At 47.7% G+C, this 19,520-nt stretch overlaps 1 protein-coding gene across 4 annotated transcripts in view; it reads right to left on the reverse strand.

The window, feature by feature from the left end:
* The window catches only part of ZMAT4 (zinc finger matrin-type 4), a 59,273-nt gene that overhangs the window by 5,361 nt on the left and 34,392 nt on the right, over positions 1-19,520 (reverse strand). For all 4 annotated transcript variants that reach the window (XM_069035501.1, XM_069035500.1, XM_069035498.1 and 1 more), the window contains 3 exons: positions 15,640-15,729; positions 10,882-11,038; positions 5,298-5,525 (listed from right to left, as the gene is read on the reverse strand). In XM_069035501.1, the coding sequence (XP_068891602.1) occupies positions 5,298-5,525; positions 10,882-11,038; positions 15,640-15,729 (475 nt within the window). The remainder of the gene's footprint in view (positions 1-5,297; positions 5,526-10,881; positions 11,039-15,639; positions 15,730-19,520) is intronic.

Consider the following 19,520-nt stretch of genomic DNA (forward strand, 5'->3'; position numbering starts at 1 on the left):
TGGGCTACAGACTATTCTGAGTCAAAATGGCAGCTATAAAGTACAAATAAGTGAAAATGACTGAAGAAAGGGGGAGAAACAGAAAAAAAAAGCACCTATGCCCCAAGCAAACTTCAAGTTAATTAGACAGCACTTGGATCCCACATTTCATTTCCAGTTTCACAGACATTTCTCTTTACAGTGACTATTTACTTTTCCAGGCCAGGGTATTCAAGCATCAGAGGAACCTAAAGAAGTATTTTTAGAACTGAGCAGAAGAAAGCCAGGTTCAAAGGCTAATCCCCCCTGAGAGTGTGGTGCATCTCTCTCCTGTGCCCTCCTCAGAGCATCATCACTGTGTTCACACTAACAAGCACTCGAGGTGCCATTTATGCCTCTAGTTTTTGGTAGTGATCACAATTCAGGGCAATTCCCCATTAGCACATTCAGCAGCCAGATCACTTAGGAACTCTCTTTTCCCCAAAGGGATCCACACTGATTTATCCACCAAAGTGAACCAGCCAAGCACAGCTGCTGGTCTCCAACAGCCCACATTTGGCAGCCCCTGGCTGAAGGCCAAGGCTGGCAGACTGGAGGGGCACCAGGCAGCCACCCAAAGCCAAAGCAGGAGGTCTCTCACCTCTTGGTTGTCTCTTGGCTGCAGTACAGACCATCCCCAGCTGAACTAAGGGCTCTGCTTAAAAACACCAGAGCCATGGGATTCCTTGCAGGGACTGCTGTGCTCCTTAGGAACCGTTCTAATGTTCCTTGTAATGGTCTCTTCTGGCTTTCTACAGAATTACTTCTTTGCCAAAATTGTTAAAACAACTCATTTAGAACAAATAACGTGTGGCATTCACAAATTTGATCAGTCCATGCTCACCCTAATTAACTGCACAGGTAATAAACACACTGACCCCTCCCCAGCTGGACCTACAGGCTCTCAAAAAATCCTTTGTCTTGTTTTGAACTCCAGACACCACCTACACCAAGAGCCCCACTTCTCTCCAATACTTCATAATATCTCCCACCCAGGAATTTGGCACAACATGAAAATCATCCTTAAATAATATTTCAAAATCACTCAGATGAGTGCTTGCAAACAAGCCAGCAACACTGCAGAGGTATTTAAGTAGTTTCTGTATTTCTATGTCATGATGTGGCACAGAACAAAAATCAATTTACAGATGTGCATATGGATTTTGTCCTTACAGAATTTATTCCTGATAGAGCAGTGATGGCTTTACAGTCACACCCTTTGCCCATTGCTGGCAGCTCCTGTTTCCTTCATTAAACCAAGAGGCATCAGAAGCCACATGAATGTACCACAATGCAGGGGAAGGGGTGGGAAGGAATGGGTGGGAAGGGCAGTGCACAGCTGGCATGGTGCGTCAGCACAGTGCAGCAGACTGAGAACTTGGACCACATCAGGATCTCCACATGGCAGAGCAGGGCTGGGGAACTAAGAAACCAGTGATACTTTAACTTAAGGTAATAAGGGTCTGCTGCTCAGCCAATTTAGCAGCACATTAACAGCAGCCTCAGTGAATCTTAATTACTGGTGTAGGTGGAAACGCCTTCAGCAAATACAGCTCCTAACTGGGGATGATGATTTTCTCCCTCAGCATGTCAAGGCTACTCACAGTGATGAACCAGGGGGAACCCTGTTCCCCCTCCCTGTGTTCTGCGCAGGGGAACTCAGTGCTGCTCCCTGGTGCAGCTCTTCCCACAGGCTGGAACATGCAGCCGCAGACTGGGCTGATTCCATGAACTGGGATGGAGAAAGGAAACCAGCCTCAAATGAACAGCAGGATCAGACCACAGGCAATAATCACTTCCAGGATATCAAAATTACCAGAATTTGACCCCACTGGAGCTCATCAAAGCTGCTACTCGGCTGAAACTGGTTTTGTAAAACTCCCCAACCAGTGTGCTGGGGCTGAGCTCAGCCCTACGGGCCATCCGTGATTGGAAGGTGGTCCCAGCCTGAGCAGACCATACTGGCAGCTGCTGGGCTCTGGCTGTATTCTCATCTCCTTTTGCATCCTCAAGACACATCAGCATTGCCTCCCCTGCAGCGTGACATGCATTCATGTAAAATTGAATGTCCTCCTATCCCCATTAAATAAAATATTAACAAGTCAAGTTATTAATGTCATTCTGCATAAAATGCATTAAAACCCATTCCAGGGGAGTTCTTGTTAAACTGATTCTTACTAACCACAAGTGACAGCACAGAATGAGAAGTATTTATAAGGCATACCAAGAAATTATGAGCTGAGATGAAAAATGAAACTCAGCTCTTTGCCTGATTCTGGAAGAATGCATCTCCAACACCACCAATTTACCTGAGAACACAAAGGCTCCAGGTGACATCTCCATTCCCTTGTCCCTCTGTACTGCAGAGGCTGCTGTGCTTTATTTTAGGGATTCAGAGCACCTGTTGCAGGGTTCGTCTTGGCCCCAGCACCAGGCAGAGCCCACCTGCCTCGGAGAGGGAGCTGGAGAGCTCTGCCATAGGGGACACGAGACGTGAACTAAAACTGGTGAGATGTGCCTTGATGGAGCAAACTTGACATTCCTCCTCCCTGTGCCTGGCACAGGCTGGAGAGGGAGAGCGACCAGACTGAGCCACATCGCTGCCTCCAACCGAGCTATGGCCACTCTGCTGAACAGGCACAAGTTGTCATAGCAGAGTTGGAATTTGGGGGCTGGTATCCACCAGGTTTTATCTTCCTATGATCTGTGCCAGGGTGCAGGGGCAGCCAGGGGAGGCAGCTCTGCAGGAAGAAAACTCCCAATTTCTTCCTCTTTCAGGGTATGTTCACATGCTTCCCTGTCTAGCAGGAGCAGCAGGGATTCCAGGTCAGCCACAGAGCAGGGTGGGTCCCAAAGCAGTTCTGTGCCAAGGCTGGAAAGCCACACAGAACTGCTCCGAGAGAGTGGGCTGGACCCTGCACTCCATTCGGCCAAGGGAAAGGGATGTGTGTGTGCCCATGCACTCCCCTGTGCTGCAGCTTTAACTCAACACAGACTGCAGAAACAATGCTCATTTCTCCTTTTTTTTTTTTTTCCCTCTCCTCATTCTTATTTCTGAGAAGAAAATAAGACTTCAAAATTGCAGGATGAGCACTTGGTGATAAGAATGAATGTTTTTGTTTCCTATAAATATAAATTGTCCAAAAATGTATCTCTATTCTTATTTCTCCAAATACACATTCATATTTATCAATAAATATTTTATTACAGCCATTATCAAAACATCAAAGGCTTCTGAAATGTTGTACTTCAACTGACACTGCTTGTTCCAGGCTCACACAATGCATCAAATGTTCATCTCCCACACTAGTCAAAATAGAATTAATATTTAAGCTGTGATGGGAGAAGCCACCAGGGATGAAGAGGAAGGAGATGACTTTGCAATCCAGGGGAAACTGAGGCAGCAAAGACAGTGAGGAGCAGGGAGTGTATGGGGATGTTGCCCCCACCATGGCCATGTCCTGCTGCCACTGTTACCTTGTAGTCAGACATGATGTTACCTGCCAAGGTGAGGCTGTTTGCTCGGGCACAAGGTGGATATCATTCCATGCTGGCCATTGCAGAGACTGCTTTCAACACCTGTAAAGATCTGCTCTAATCTTGCAGCTAAATGCATCCAGGAAAGCATCTCTAGATGGACACAGATGGACAGATGGTCATGACCTAGTTAGAAAAACTGAAAAAGAAGTTTTCCCAGCTTGGCAGGCTCAGCCTCCTTGGCTCCCTGGGCCTGACTGCACCTTGCTGGTGTTGTGGAGCACTGGGCAGTGCGGACTGAACCCCCAAAACAGCAGCCTGAAGTGTCCAACCAGAGGACCATACCTGTTCCTCTGTACCAGGCACACACATAGCCAGGATACAGCTCTGCTGTCCCCTCTCCTGCCATCCACAGACACTGGCAGGACCACACTGGATCCAGTGCAAACCCCAACCATGCACAGCACCACCGTGACGGTAAAACCCAACAGCTGATGAGGCTGTGAAGGCCTCCAATTTCAACTCTTCCCATGAGCTAAATGAATAAAACACTTCCCAATTGATTTATTTACAGTTAATGACATCTTCAGCCACTCTTGAGCTTGGCACAGTTCAAAGTACTGAGTATTTCCATGCTATTGTCCCAGGTTTTATTCCCACATATTTCCAGTAGCAAGCAGTGACTCAGCCAACATGAATCATTGATGGCACTGAGTCACACTAGGTAGCACAGGAGGATCTAGATAACCATTACGAGGTTTTACGGGAGATCAAGAAATGCCCAATATACTGTATAGTCATTAGTATCTCAGGAAAAATTATTTCATTTAGCAAGGAAAAAGCCCTAGGAATATCAAAATGGTATTGCAAAGCCTCACTGGCAAACCAGAGCTCTCCCATGTAGTTCTGAATCAAACTTGTCCTCCTTCCTCAGCTGCCCCAGTCAGGTCCCTACGCACATGTGGGATCCTAACCCAGACTGTGAAGTCAAAAGGCTCGTGCCTCTCCTGCACTTATGCCTCAGAATAAACAGGTACTTGTCAAGATTCAGTCCTGGGCACATCCTCAGCTGACACAAATTGCACCTCTCCATCACAAGGAGGGCCCGGGGATGCTGGGGGGCTCCAGCTGCTGAGACTGCCTGGCTGTGGCTCTGCTCTGCTTGAGGGTGGCTCCCAAAGGGGTGCAAGGCCCAAATCTGTGCAACCCCAGGGTGCAGTTCCCACAGGGACCCCGCAGATGCCAGAGTCTCTCCCTGTGGGGCCAGCATGGATGGACTGACAGACAGATGAAGAAAGGCTGCTCTCCCTTCAGCAGGAACACAAAAAATTTGTGTTTAACATCCCTGCAGCAAATGCTCAGCTCCTCTTGCTGCTGCTGACCCAGGGCCATCAAAGCCTAATTAAATCATGGAAGACAGTTATCCTGCTCTCCATCATGGAGATGTAGGGAGTGCTCTGCCTCCAGCAACAGCCTCCCATCTGCACTTCCATGTGGGGCAGAGCTGTAATGGGCTCTTCTCTCCCAGGGACAGGCCACACTTGCTTGAGGACAGGTGTGTGCACTAATGGAAAGGACTGTTTTAGGAGGAGGCTAGAGAGACACCTAGGAAACATCTGTGAAAGAATGCTGCTGAAACTGCAGGCTGGCATTCCAGAGCAGGGGATTCTTTTACAGAACTGGGAACCTCAGGAAGCAGTAACAGCATCTCAGGCTCCCTGCACCACCAGTTACTGTAATGGGCAAGGGTCACGGGATCCCACAGGGAGCAGGTCCCTCCTCTCCATGTGCAGGTCTCTCACCTCTCAGCTCCCCCAGGTCTAGGGTCTTCCCCAGCTGCTCCAGGAGGTCGGCTCTGGCTGCGTTCTTCTTGTGCTTTTTGCCGTCGTAGTGCTGCTGTGCCATCATGGGGTTGTTGAACCAGGCTGCGCAGAGCTGGCAGTACCTGTCCGAGTCCCTCCGCTGGGGCGGGGACGGAACCACCGGGGAACTGTCCGTGTGCGCCGGCTTCAGCGAGCCCAGAGCGGCTTCTGTAAAAGGGATTGTTCAGACATGAGCTTTCCCAGGTTCGTGCTGCCTGAGGAACGCCAGACCCTGAGGCAGATCCCACATTAGACACGGGGAATAATTAGCTGCAGTTACACGGTCCCGGTGGATATTTTGGATGGTGCTGCTTGGAAAGCTACCATTTCCCATTAAAAAAAGCATCATGAAAGGACAGCCCAGAACTGTTCCTCAGCTTTCTGCATTTCACTAACTGGGGAAGGAGGATGCTCCCAGTGCAGTTATACATCTTATCGCTGTTCTGACTAAATCTGCTAAACTTATCCTGCTTGAATTGCTCCTCCAAGGAAAAATCATCAGTGGAGAATAAATACACCATGCAGAGCCATCTCCTTCTCAAGATAGAGAGACATATTTATCGTTATCTCATAATCATTATCATTATATAGGATTCTTATTTTTCAATTTATTTGGTCTCAGAAAGAATGGGGGAAGCCATAGTCATTGCAAACTGTCACAGATGAAAAAAAATACTCAATACTCAGTCCCATCCTTCAAAGATCTTCACATTGTGAATTGTCAGGTACCAGCAACACACGACCTTAATTTAATTCCATTTTCCTTCAGATTCATCGAAAGCGCATCCAGGAACACAAACAGGACCCCCAAACCATTCCAAAGAAGAGTGAGTGATTAGTCTTTATATAATAGAGTGCACTTTGTTCGACTGAGTTTCCCAACTTTGTACAATACAAGTCACAAACCCATGAAAAAACAGTGTAAAGCAAAATAAAGTTCAGGTAACATTGGGATATAAAAATATACAATGACTAGCACTTAATTATCACACCTCATTCAAAAATTCCCTTTTATGTGGCTTTCCTTTTCTTTTCTTTTCCAGATGAAATGTCTGCTCTTTAAATAATTAACAACCTGCTCTCTCCATGGTACCAGAATAGGCACATTTGGAGGTGGCAAGAGGCATGTGGTGGCTGTCTTTGATCAGGAGATGATCTAGCCAAGCCCTGATGAGCACACAGGGCAGCAAATGCCATACCCACCTCAGTGTCTGACACCAGGAACAGCAACACAGGGATATATTTAGACATATAATTATGCCTGGAGCCCACTGAGATTGACTCCACAGCTTGAGAAAGTTAATATTGTTATAAATCTTCTGCTGACCTGCTCAGTAAGGGACACCCTTCAAGGAAATTCTATCTTACATATAACATTACTTACAACCTTATCAATTTCCAGGGGTTTATAACCTTCTATTGTTTTTGATGATGACTGCCAAGGTATCAGAGTTCCAGCAGTGATGACACTGCCTCTGAAGAGCTGCTCTGGGCAGGGCCAGGCAGGGTCTGGCTGGATTTTGCTCCTAAAAAAAGTCTTTTCTATGGTTCCAGCAAGAGAGACACAGCCCAGCCCCTCCAAGGTGTACGCAGCAGAACTGCCAGTGCAGGAAAAGAGCAAAGCCAGGGGCCAGCACAGTCATTAGGAAGAAAATTAGGGAATTGCAATATTACCTGTTCAAACTGGGATTACACAGACTTTGCATGTGCTTGACTCATGAAAAGCAAGCACAGCTTGCTTATTGCAAATGTGTTTCTGCACTCACCAAGGAGCCTCCCTGCAGGAAGCGGTCCAGGCCCAGAACCCAGTGATGCCACAGGGACTTGGAACAGCCCTGGTGATGCCAGGGGAACCCAGCCCTCTGCAGCACCCCAGAACAGGGCTGAGTCCAGGGATCCAGACTGAGCTGCAGAGGTATTTGGACCATTATAAACAACCAGCAATTTTGGCAGCCCAGGAGCTCTGCGACAGATCTGACTTGCTGTTCCACAAGCCCCAGGCTATAAAGTTAAATCTATCCAATCTTTTGGTCAGCTTTCTCTTTGTTTCTATGTATGCTGCTGCCGGAGGGGAACCAGGGAGGCTGAAGCTCACGGAGCTGGTGATGTCCACAGGAGTTACATCTCCTGCTCAGTAAGGAAACCTGACAGAAGCATCTCCACTCTCAGCCACTGGCCCAGCAGCCCCATGGCTGTGCCTCTGAGCCCCTCTCCATGAGGCTGGTGGCTTGTGCTGCCCCAAATGCCATGCAGGAGGGAGGTTGTCAGGGGGACTGTCACTCCTGCTTCAGGGGATGGCACCAGAGCCCCCCATGCCCACCCCAGCCCTGCTCCAAGCCCACATCCACACCTGGCTGCCATGAGACCGTGGGCTACAGATCCACAGCAGAGATCTCCTGCCTGCATCACATGGGAGCTGCCATGGGCAAGGATTTCCTCTTAGCACTCACAGTACAAAATATCTTCTTGTAAAGTCACATTCCTCAGGGCCCACTGACAACCCCCATCAGTCCTAAGGTGTGCTGATCCCAGCCTGGCAATTAATGAAAACATCCCACATCTACCAAATTCTCCCAAAGAGAAATAGATGAAAGTTGACTTCTCTGCAAATGTGAATTTATCATTTTGATATGCACTACATAACTGCTACAGAACAGCAAATGCCATCATTCCCTGAGCAGCGACACGAAAATTAATAATAAACACTCATGAAACGTCAAATGTTAAAAATGTTTCTCCATCTAAAACACAAACATAAAAGCTGCGAGTTTGACTATTTCAAGTATTTCAAAATGCTAAATAGCTCATGACAGTCTGCCTTACGTTCCCTTTCGCTGTGGGAGGGAAGTGAGAAAGTCTTACTTTGCTGCAAGAGGCAAAATACAAAGTTAGAAACACTTCAGCACTCCGGCAATGAACTAATGTTTGACTTCTTTCTCACATCCAAAGCTTTTTATTCCAAGCTGGATTTAAATGGCACCCGATTTTTTCCATTGGCACACTCCAGGAACTCAGCATGAGGACAAGAAAGTGAGCCTCAACAAGGGAGCACTGAGAAACTCAGTTTTCTTCAGAAGAAATCCCAGAAATCTAGGACTAAGACAGACTCCAATTGCTGCTGGACAAATCCTTGCACCCAAACCAAAAAGCCATCTACTCAGTCCCTTTTGATGTCCCAAAGCCAGGGCCATTGCCACTTTCCTGGAATGATGCCTGCAGGTCCTCGCACTTGGATTGATGAAGACAGCAGCTATTTCCCCCACAATTCTTTGGTTTGTAACTCATGGTGATGATGGGATGCAAGCTGACAGAGGATGTTGGAAATGACTAGAGGAATTCGTCAGCAATAGTGATGGCATAAAGCCTCTGAGGGCTACAACCTTGTACAGCAGAGCAACAGGAAAGATCACAACTACTTCACTGTCATGATGAGATATCGTTTTTGTGAGAAACCTGACTGCTGGGCCACTTCTTCTCCTGAAAGCACTGGCACAGAATGAGACATTTGTGTTCCATCTGTATGGTAACAGTGAAGAAGAACGTAGATCTCTGCAAGGGGACTAAGAATAGACATGATTTTCTTCAGGACTGATGAGAGAAAAACCCCAGAATATCAAGCAATAGAATATCCTCCCCAGGAGCATCCAGCACGCTCAGGGCTGTGCTTGGTTGGCTCTCGGGACTCATGAGCAATGGAGTCTCTGAAGCTCTCTCTGAGAGACTTAAAGCTCCCTGGTGCCAGCCACAGACGACTGGGACAAAAATCCAGTAAAAATTGCTGGGTGACTGCAGGAAGCCCAGAAATGCTGTGTCCAAAGCACATATTTCTGAGAACTCCTGGAGAGCAAGGAGGTGCTTATTACTGTATTCCTGAGCTCGGCTTCATCTTCCAGATCAAGTGGCTGTAAGAGCTGATGAGTCCTTGAGTTACTCCTTCCTAGTGATTAGGATGGCTGAAGAGCCCATTACTCCAGAGCACACAGCATGGCTCACTTAGAGCCTTGTGAGGCTGATCTAGATGATTAAAAAGTGAGATAAAAAACACAGTGCAAGGCTGTAGCACTTAGCAAGCCCTGCCTTGGCCAGGCCCCACAGCTGAAGGGTGAATCCAAACTGTCAACTTACATGGGAATCAGTCCATGTACTATTCTGAGACCCAGCACTCCTGAGAACATCAGCTCACCTGGACTTAACCAGGAATACCAGGGTTTGTGGCAGGTCCTTCAGTGCTCCAGGAGGAGCTGGCAGGTTGCACATGAGGGACAGGGTTCAAGCCCCGGACAAATAAACACCAAACCTGAGTCCCTGCTGCTCTCTGTGCCCTTGCAGCTATGTGCCAGCTGCAGAGAACAGCCTGAAGAGCCCGACATGAGTGAAAAACCAGGATAGTTCATGTGAGAGCCTTCCTCTTGGCTGACCCAGGCGTGGTCCCCCAGGTTGCCATGGCTGTAGCCTCACCTCCCACAGGACACACTGGTGCCGGAGTGTGGCCAGTTAAACTGAGCAAGCCACCACGTAACACAAATCCCCACATTCCCACAAGCAAAGAGGCCAACAGTTCCCAAGCCCACCCTGGCAAAGGACAAATTATATTCTCTGTATCAGCATTTACAGTCTGTGAAGTTAAAAAGGCAACAAAACCACATACACAGAGTGCCAACCCCTGTTATCTAATCACATCTAGGATTTACGTGCTAGGCAGGGTCCAGTACACACAGCTCCATTTGTATTTTGTGCTGAAGGAAGTGCCACTGGCAGCAATTCTGGGTCACATCTGTCTGCAGGACCTCAGCCCAGCAATCCTTCCCAGAGAATGAGGAGTGCTTTGTTTGAACATTCTCTGCTTCCACAACCAAAGAGGAATTTTTTTTCACAGATTAGTAGTGGTTTTCAGGGACTTTATGGTTAAGCAAACAATAAGATGGTTAAATTGTCCAATTCCAACATTTGACTTCTTAAATGTGGAAGTTAATAGGCTGCATTACTAGAATCACTGCAGAGGAAAGCACGAAACCCATCTGGGCAAAAATCAAGAAACAATCAATCCAAGGGGTTTTAAAGCCTGGACTTCCTTCTGTGGTAAGAGCAGATGATGCTCTGCACTTTACTGTAACACCAAAGGTTTATTAAACATATTAGCTGAGCTGATAATTAAACTGCTAATAATTAAAGTCAGGCTTGGCTATCTGCACCCACTGGAGACATTGTCTTCCACCGAGAAAACACTTTGGAACTGTGGAACTGGAGATAGGGCTCTCGCACCAGGGCCAGTCCCAGCTGATAAACTCCTAATCTACATAAACAAAGCAGACAATAATGAGCATCAGGAATTTTTAAAGGTTGTTATGACAGCAACACAAATGAATAGCCACTTCTGTCAGCCGCCACCGCTCAGCTGCCTGTGTCGTATCCATTTTCTGCCCGCACACACGGAGCCAGCACCTTGGCCAAGCCCCCTTGGCACAGTGAGCCCACCCCACTCTGCACCGGCCCCTCCTGCTCCGCTCGCTGCCTCTGGACCTACCTGTGGCCTTTAATGCTGGTTGTTCCCCTAGCAACAGTTTTAACCTTTTGGCATGGATTTTCCCTTGGTAATGCGATTCCGCCACCACTGCTGAGGTAAAGGACATGTTACATAGTGTGCAGCATTTGTTCTTATCCACTGAGTCACCATCACTGCCCTGGGTGGAGACAAAAACACAGACAAAAAAAAGAGGTGCATAAGCCCACTAAGCACAATCACAGAGAAAGAAGAGAAGAATAGAAGAGAGGAATCTAGGTTGTTAGCCAAGGCCATGGCTGCCAAGTGTTTCCCCTCCTCGTCTCCCCCAGCCTTGCTCCTGTCTTATCCCAGTCCTGTCCAGCTTGGGGACACCTCCAACGCTCCAGCACCTTCGCTCTCGTCTGCACTGGGAGCTCAGCCTGTCACTGTGTCCCGTACAGCCATGGAGCTCCCGGCACATCCCCGAGCCTTTATTCCTGCTCTCTGGCTGAGGGAGTCACACAGACCCAACACCAGCCATCCAACACCAACCCTTCCTCCTGATGCACTTTTTTAAGAGACCCCAAAACATCTGGGGGGACAGGACTGGGGGGAGAGGACTGGGGGTCACAACCCTCTCTGCAAGTGGGAGAAACAAATGAACCATCCGAAATCACACAGGTCCCTCCAGCAGGATCCAGCACCAGCCCTGGGCAAACCTAACACAGACTGGACACCTGACCCACCACTGAAGGTCATTTTCTCCCCCCAAAAAAGGACTATTGGAAAAACGACTGATTTTCATCACTTTTTTCTTGTTGATAACTGTAAATCAAACCTTAGGGAGAAATCTCAAGAGGTGATTAGTACTATTCTGAGTGTAATTTGCACTTCTTTTAAATAGCTTTCTCTCAAGATATTTTATGTCTTCAAAGGGAAATCACTTGAAAGTTAAGAGCAGAGTAGAAAATTTCCAGTATCTATTGATCATCAGTGGCAACACATAAAGAGCCTCCAACAGAGCTCGTTTGAAAAGCTGATACACTTCGTTGTTAATGCACCAGGGTCTCTTCCTCTGCCAGGGCTGCTCTTCAGTGACAATTTTTTCCTTTTCAACCTACTTTCTCAGCTAGACTGCAATTAAAAATAAAAAATTAAAACCCCCTCAAAGAGCCCTCCAATACCTCATGTAGAGTTCAGGGTCCCATTTACACTGACCCACAGTTCACTGTGCAGCTCATCTGGGTTCACCCAAGTCTCTGGGTGAGTGTGTCTCTCAATGTGTGGGTAGGAGTTCAGCCACCAGCAGCAGAAGAGTGTCCCCAAACCCTTGGTGGGTCTGCAAGCCCCTCTGCACACGTGTGACAGACCTCTGCTCCCTAACAGCCAGTTTTATACACCAAGTGCCATTTGTTGTAAGTGGGATGCACAAGGTATTTGGGCTCTGCCATAATTAAGCATTTACCAAGGTCTGTATCATCCCTTAGCAGCATCACCTCCCTTCCCTCCTCCACCAACCAAACCCCTGCACAGAGCCAGAGGTGCTCTAGGTTGATCCAGCCCTGAAGGGTAATTATGCCTTCTCATTTGTCAGAGGCTGTTTTACCTGAAACCAAAGAGGCTGGGGGAAGTCAATCCGGGTGTCTTTTGTCACCCGCTGAATGACACCGCGCTGACAGGATTGTGCAGGTGGTGAAATCACACGGCTGCTCACCCAGGATGCCTGAACTGGGGCACAGGGCTCTACACAGGGCAGGTGGCTGCTCCCTGGGGATGTTCTGCACCCATGTGCACCCACCCATCCCTTCTCACCACTATCCAGCTCCCGGGGCTGAAACAGTGAACAGGCACTAACAGCTCCACTGAGCTTCTGTAAATCTACACGGCAGCTCCTTAACCCTGTGCTGCCAGACCCAGCCAAGGGATATTTCTACATTTTGTTTCTGCAGCTTTCTCCAGCCGATCCTGTCTTGCCAGTCTTCACTACAATGCAGCACAAAAGCCACTGGCCTCATACAAACTGAAGCACAACAGAACACATCACTGGCTTGGAGTTAAAGCATCCATCTCCCAGCACTAACATCCCTTCTCTTCCCCCGCTCCGTAGCTGTACCGAGCCAGCCTAATCTATAGGGCTTCTTTTTGTAATATTAGAAACTTCAAAACTAGTCTTGTATATTCAACAGAATTAACCTCAGTTATTTGGCTGCCTGTTAGCAAGCTGCTAAAAGGCATAATTCTCACTCAGGGCCAGGCACTTGCAGTCCTTTGCTAGATGTTCCTTAAGCAACCCACAGGAAAAGTAAGGATTTTTATTCCACAGATACAAATCTGCTGTCTTCATTTCCTAGGTTTTACTAAGAAGAAAAGATGATACAAACCCTAGAACACAGCAGTATAAACCACAGCATTAAAGTGCTGCAAAGTAACTTTAAAATTTGAATTAATTTTCAGTTCATGAAAGTGCTGCTGTTAAAGAGCTGCTTTCTGTACTGCTCCATAGGAAATTCAGGACATTTCCATTCTGAAGCCTGTTTTTCTCATGGTACTGACAAAGAGCAAGTACCAGTTCATAGCTCTCTAAAGCTGAAACACTAAGTCTGGAGCCCCTTAGGCCTGAACATTCTGAGGAACAACCAGCCCTAAATGAAGTGCAAGAGGTGTGACAAGGTCAGCATGTGTCCCACAGCATCCTCTCCAGCAGAAACAGAGCTGCTGGCAGCCTGGAGAGGATGGGGTGAGCCAGGATACCCCCCACCTGCCACTGCCCAGATGTGGTTCAGTGAGCATTTAAACCTGTCGGAGAATGAAGTCTTCCATTGCTAATTTCTTTCACTAAACCAATACCTAATGCTTTGGTTAGAAACCTCTGGTTGGGTACGAAAGACAGTAAGAATGCTGGCCCTAAAACCACTCGCTACCTCTCAGTCTCAGGGTAGGTGCTGAAGATTTCAGTTACAGCACATGGCAAAATCTGCCCCGGAAGCATTAAATGCTCTGATTTCCTCATTGCTTGAGGCCAAGCCTCCTGAGGCAGCTGCAGAGAGGCACAAGCCCTTGGCTCCACCACCCCCAGCACCACTTTGCAGGACACACGTTGCCTCAACAATAGAACCTAATATCATGCTACCTTCCCCCAAACCATTCATCCTCGCTGTTATAAGCCCTTTCCTCTTTAAGGAAGATGAAGCTGGTTAAAGCAATTTACTATCTTACAGTACAAGTAGGACTAGAAGGGATTTGAAGGCTTTCCTCCCATCCCAAAAAAAGTGCTGCATACCACATCAGACATTTTCACCATGTCTGCTCTGATCATAAACAGGGTTAAAAGCAGTGAGAATCAGGATTAAAACCCGATTTACCAATACTGGGACTTAAAGAAATAACTCCTGATTTCAGGAGGGCCCTGATGCCTTCTCAGATTACTTTCAGTTGAAATGTTAAGCAGAAATTTAAAATCAAAGGTCAAGACATGAGGTTTTTCCCCTCCTCCATACCAAATTAAAACAATAATGAAGAGCACAACAATCGAGTTGTTATCCATTGGAAAACTACTTGTATAAGCCTTCTACTTCTCACTCCAAAGGGCTAGTGGGTGTTTTGGGAATGCAGTGTTTTTGCAATCCTCAAACAACAGCCAACCCCTCCCTTCGCCTCCCAGAAAGGTCAGGAAGCAGATGCTGTTTCCAATCCCATTGCACAGAGCATCCACAACTGCAGCCACCTCTCCCTCCTGCTGCCACCTGGCAGAAGGACAGGGTGTTAGTTCTGTGGTCAGCAGAACACCAACCCAATGGCATACAGCCATGTAACAGTTTTGATGAAAAAAGGCTAATATTCCCTTTTTAGTTGCAGATACTTCTACAGGAATTTAATTGGTTTTCACAGATTGTTTATAATGCTCATTAAAGTCGCTGTGACACTGCCGGGATTGGGCACTGCACATGCACATGGTAGGGGTGTTACTGTGCAGCACTGGAGGTGTCCTTAGAGATGTTCTGCTCTCTCTAAATGCAAAGGCTTGTATAATATCAGATCAGCAACAGGCCTACTTTGAGCTGTAAATGCTGGCAGATTTTCCCTGCTATATTTTTATAACACAAATAATTTTAGAATTTAGGTCTGGCCTAGCCTAGCATTCACCTAGAACATGAGGACACGTTAATCCACCCCCACTAGGGCTGCCCTTGGCAAAAGCATCAGCAAGCACAGAATTACATTCCTTCTCCATACTGCCCTTCACAAAAGCAGTGGGAAGTAGTTCAACTTTGACTTATTTGAGGTCTGATTGGTTCTCTGTCCTCCACATCCCATGCTGAGGTGCACATGCACCCTTGAGAGTGGTGTTGGAAGTTGGGTGAAGGGGTCTGGAAGTGACCCCAGTGCTGCTCCACACAGAGCAACCACAAAGGCCCTGCCAGCAGCACCCTGGAGTGGCCGTCACCCCTCACCTGGAGGCACGAGCTTCCCGCAGGCATCACCCCTATCACCTGCCCCAGTTGCTCACCAGCAAACCCAGCCATCGCACTGAAATGGAGAAAGCCCTGAGTATTTGCTATCAGCATATCTTTTCCTATGAAAGAACATTCGAATAACTAAAAACACAATTACTGTTGCTGACGTACATAATAATTCTTGTGTAGCTTATTGAAAATTATTTCCAGTTACTTTGCATTTCGGCTAATCTAAATGTTACCTCCGGGCACCTGATCATCTGTGGCTGTAATAAAGAGAATGTTGTAGCCCAGAGTCAAAGATTCACAAAGCAGCTGAATAAACAGGGACTTGGATTATACCCACATTTTCTGACCGGAGCTTTTTTGCCGGGCAGCCTCCATCGATGGGGTGAAGCATGTAATAGAGGCGGACTTTGCTGGCATGCTTCCGACTCTGGAATGCAAAAAGAAAAGAAAAAGGAGAACTGAAGTTACAAGGAGCAAGAGGCTCTGTTGCTGTGCTCACTACACCAACCCACAGTCAGATTTCATATCCCCTTGACGTATATATCCAACACCAGGGCAGAAAAGGGGGAAGGATCCGGGCGAGGAGCATTTGCACTTCTCAGAGTTTTCACAGAGCTCTGCACCCTGCTGAAATGAGCTGTGGGATGAAACCTGCCATTAGCAGAAGAAGTGGTCCACCCTGGCCCCTCTCCAAGTCCCGCTGCCTGCAGGCCCTCCAAGACACAGCAAGGATCAGACGGCGAGGGAAGGACAGCATTTGTTATCAGACCATTTCCGTGGTGGGGCAGATTGAAAGATGGGGGTTACTGAGCTTCAGCCAGAGACACAACAGCATCCTGAGGTGTCAGAGGCACACACACAAACCAAATTCACAGCTCCTATGCTTCTAGAATGATAAAATGTAAGAGGGTTAAAAAATCTCCCGTGAGGGAGACACGAGCAGGTTTCACGCTGCCTTTGGGCACAGCTGGAGTTCGCTGGCAGGTGGGGTTAGAAGAGACAGGAGATCCCCTGGTGACCCCAGCAGCAGCAGCCAAAGCAAATCCTTGGGACTTGCAAGACTTAAAGGAAGATTTTAAAGCTTCTACAGCAGGAGTACAGACATAAACCTTCAAAACCCTGACTTACATCAGGTCTTGTCTTCCAGCAGATGCAGGGGGGAAAAGCCTGCAGCCACAAAGTACCTGCACCCAGCACATGGGCAGCAGACACATGGGGAGCTGCTACCATGCAAATGTTTCCTTTGAATCACCCTTTCCAACTGCCCCACAGAACAACAGTACCGTAATGTTATAATTTCAGATCACAGAGCTGCAATTTAAAAATATTAAATTATCATTAGCATGTTCTGGAACATTCTTTTTCCTGTGGTATAAACTTGGAGCTAAATTTGCAGGAAGCTATATTTGTATTCACATGCAGAAATGTGACTGTGCAATAATTTTTTCCACAGAGCAAATCAGTCAAGACAAATAATGTCAAATATCTGTCCCCAGCTTGTCTTCCTGCTGCATTTAGCAAATGTGACCTGCCATGGTCAGGGTGAAGTGCAGGAAACCCCAAAGCTCCAGCTACCACATGAGCAACCCAGACAGCAACTGCATAATTAGGAAATGACAAAATAGATGTTTGAAATGCACAGGACAGAGGTGCAACGCCACTCCTGGTGCTTGGCTGCAGTCCCAACTTCCTGCCTGAAGTGATGCTTGGTGGGTCCCTCGCACCACACAAGGCCAGTCAAACATACTGTAAAGGCAATGTGGCCAGAGTTTTTCAGCTGAATTTCTTCCCTGAGCATTGACACCCCGCAGAGCAGTCAGCCTCCCTCGAGTCATCCTCCCCATAGTCACGAGGCTCTTCCCTCGGTTGAGTTCATCCAGCACGTCACGATGCCCACGCGCACACAGCCACAGCCTGCTCAGTTTAGAGGGTAAAAAATTTGGGAGGGGTTGCTGGGTGTGTGTAAGCTGCAAAGATGTTAAGAGGAATAATTTTTACGATTCTGCTCCGTGGAGCTCAGCTGGACCATAAATGACGCCCAACTGTCAGCGTTAAAAGACAGCGAAGCTTCAGCCTTCTGTAAAACACCTCTCACCTTTCTTGACACATTTGTTTGGATTTGTGAAAGCCAAGGCAAAGAAATAACTTATGTTTGGCGTAATTTAAAACTACACAGCTCCTTACGCAACCTTATTATCTTACGGTCATAAAAGCGGAGCTTAAAATCATCCCTGGCCTCCGCATGCATGTGGTGAGCATCTCCTTCCCTCTGAGGAGCAGAGGAAGCACAGCCCATTTGTCATCCATTTTATCTCTGGCATTTTCTACATTTACATGTGTATTTATCATCCCAACACCCCAGCAGGAGCACGGCAGGAGCACAGTGATTATTCTTAGCGTGCTGCTCACAAACAGCACTGCGGGTTATCCTCTCCCTACTGAAAATCTGCAGCTTCAAGGCACAAAGAGGGCAACTGCCAGACACATGGGGGGCCAAAGGAAGAACCACAAACAGGAGCCAGAAAACTGGGATAAACTGGGATTAGGCCACCTCCAGCTCCCATTTTGATCCATCTCACCACATGCGCAAGCCTTAGGAAAGACAAAACCACATCTGTAAATCCTCAGTCCGGAACGAGCACACTGCCTTGTTGGAGGCACCTCCAACAGCCACCACAACCTCATTTTGGGTGCAATAAGGGTATTTCTGTGCCCAAGAGTATTTCTTTTGTAGCTGTACAAAGTGTTATGCCAAAGGCATTTTTACTTTACTGTCTAGTGGGAACAGCACCTTTCAAAGGCACTAAGTCTGGTTTAATACTGCAGGCTTGAAAACCAGCCCTGACCATGCAGGGAGCTCAGACAGAGTCTGTTTTCACACAGCTGCTGCAGAGCTCTGCATTGCAAGCTCATTTGCTACTGTAAGGCTCATCAATAAAAGTAAATAAATGGATCATTTCTATCTCTATCAAATCTACTCTAATACAGAAGATCGTGGCAGAGACAGCAAAGTTCTGGCAATTCAACCCCAAAACATAGAAGGGCAAAGCAGAGCTAAATTGTGCTATGAAATGCAATTTGATATTGCATAAATCAGGTTTTGCAGCACACTCTGCCTGAAGCAAGCGGCGAGAGCAGGCAGTGAAGTCTCTGCGGGAGCAGTGGCAGCTGGCAGGGCCCCGGGAGCTGTGGATGGGGCTGGTTTGGGACATGCAGCCCTGTTCGCCCTGTTTGATGGAGGGACTTCTCATCCCTTCTCTGTGGATTTACCAACAGCTCTGGGGAGGACTGACCCATCTCCCGTCACACGGCCAGAAGTTGCCAGCTGAGGCATTATAGCCGGGGGCTTGCCAGGTCACACAGACACACAGATCTTCCCTTCCCTGCGTTTGTCCGGGGCTCTGGGAGAGGAGTCCTCTCACCAGCTGCATGAGCTCAGGCACCCCACCACGGCCCCAGAACTGCTCCCACTTTACATCACTGATTCAAGCTGACCTGGCAGTCTAAAGCACTTTGCTTGTAGAGGGCCTTCTTCCCATCTCCCATCATCAGGTTCGAATCAACTATCTCTGCAGCTTCCCTCAGGCTGTGCTAGCATATAATCTCATTTCCCAATTCCCCATATATCCCTTCATCAATCCTTGCTCCCTCCTGTGCTGGCAGCTTTATGGTTTTGGGCAGTTTACCTTTCCTCTCCTGCTCCTCCTTTTCTGTGACCTCTTCTCCAGCCAAAGGCCAGGGACCCCCACACTGGAGAGCATGTGGCTGCACCAAGGACCAGCAGAGGCACAGGTGCAAGATGAAGGAAGGAACCACCACAGCAGCCCAAATGGCTGCAGCTTCTCTTAGTCTGTAATGAATTATTCTTCAGAAGGCCATTGGTTGGGTTTTAATCCTTTTAGTGCACACTGTGTTGATTTTTTTGTGTGCTGGCAGTTTCTTAATTACATTGCCATGCAACGTGCAGTCACATGATTATATCAATTTTATTATCTGTATTGGCCCTACTTGTAATCTCATCAAAAGAGAGAAAGTCATTTTGGCTGGCCCAGTTCTCCAAACCTTGAGCAGAAACCCAGTTACATCGTTCTCCAGCCCCTTTCCTGAGCATGCTGTGCCCAGGAGTTGTGCCAAGCTGGACGGCTCCGGCTCCCCGCACGGGACCCCCGGCACTGCCGTGCCTGGCTCTGTGCTTGCTTCCTCCTGGAAACTTCCTCC

This window comes from Aphelocoma coerulescens, chromosome 22 (genome assembly GCF_041296385.1).
Source record: "Aphelocoma coerulescens isolate FSJ_1873_10779 chromosome 22, UR_Acoe_1.0, whole genome shotgun sequence".
Taxonomy (NCBI): Eukaryota; Metazoa; Chordata; class Aves; order Passeriformes; family Corvidae; genus Aphelocoma; species Aphelocoma coerulescens.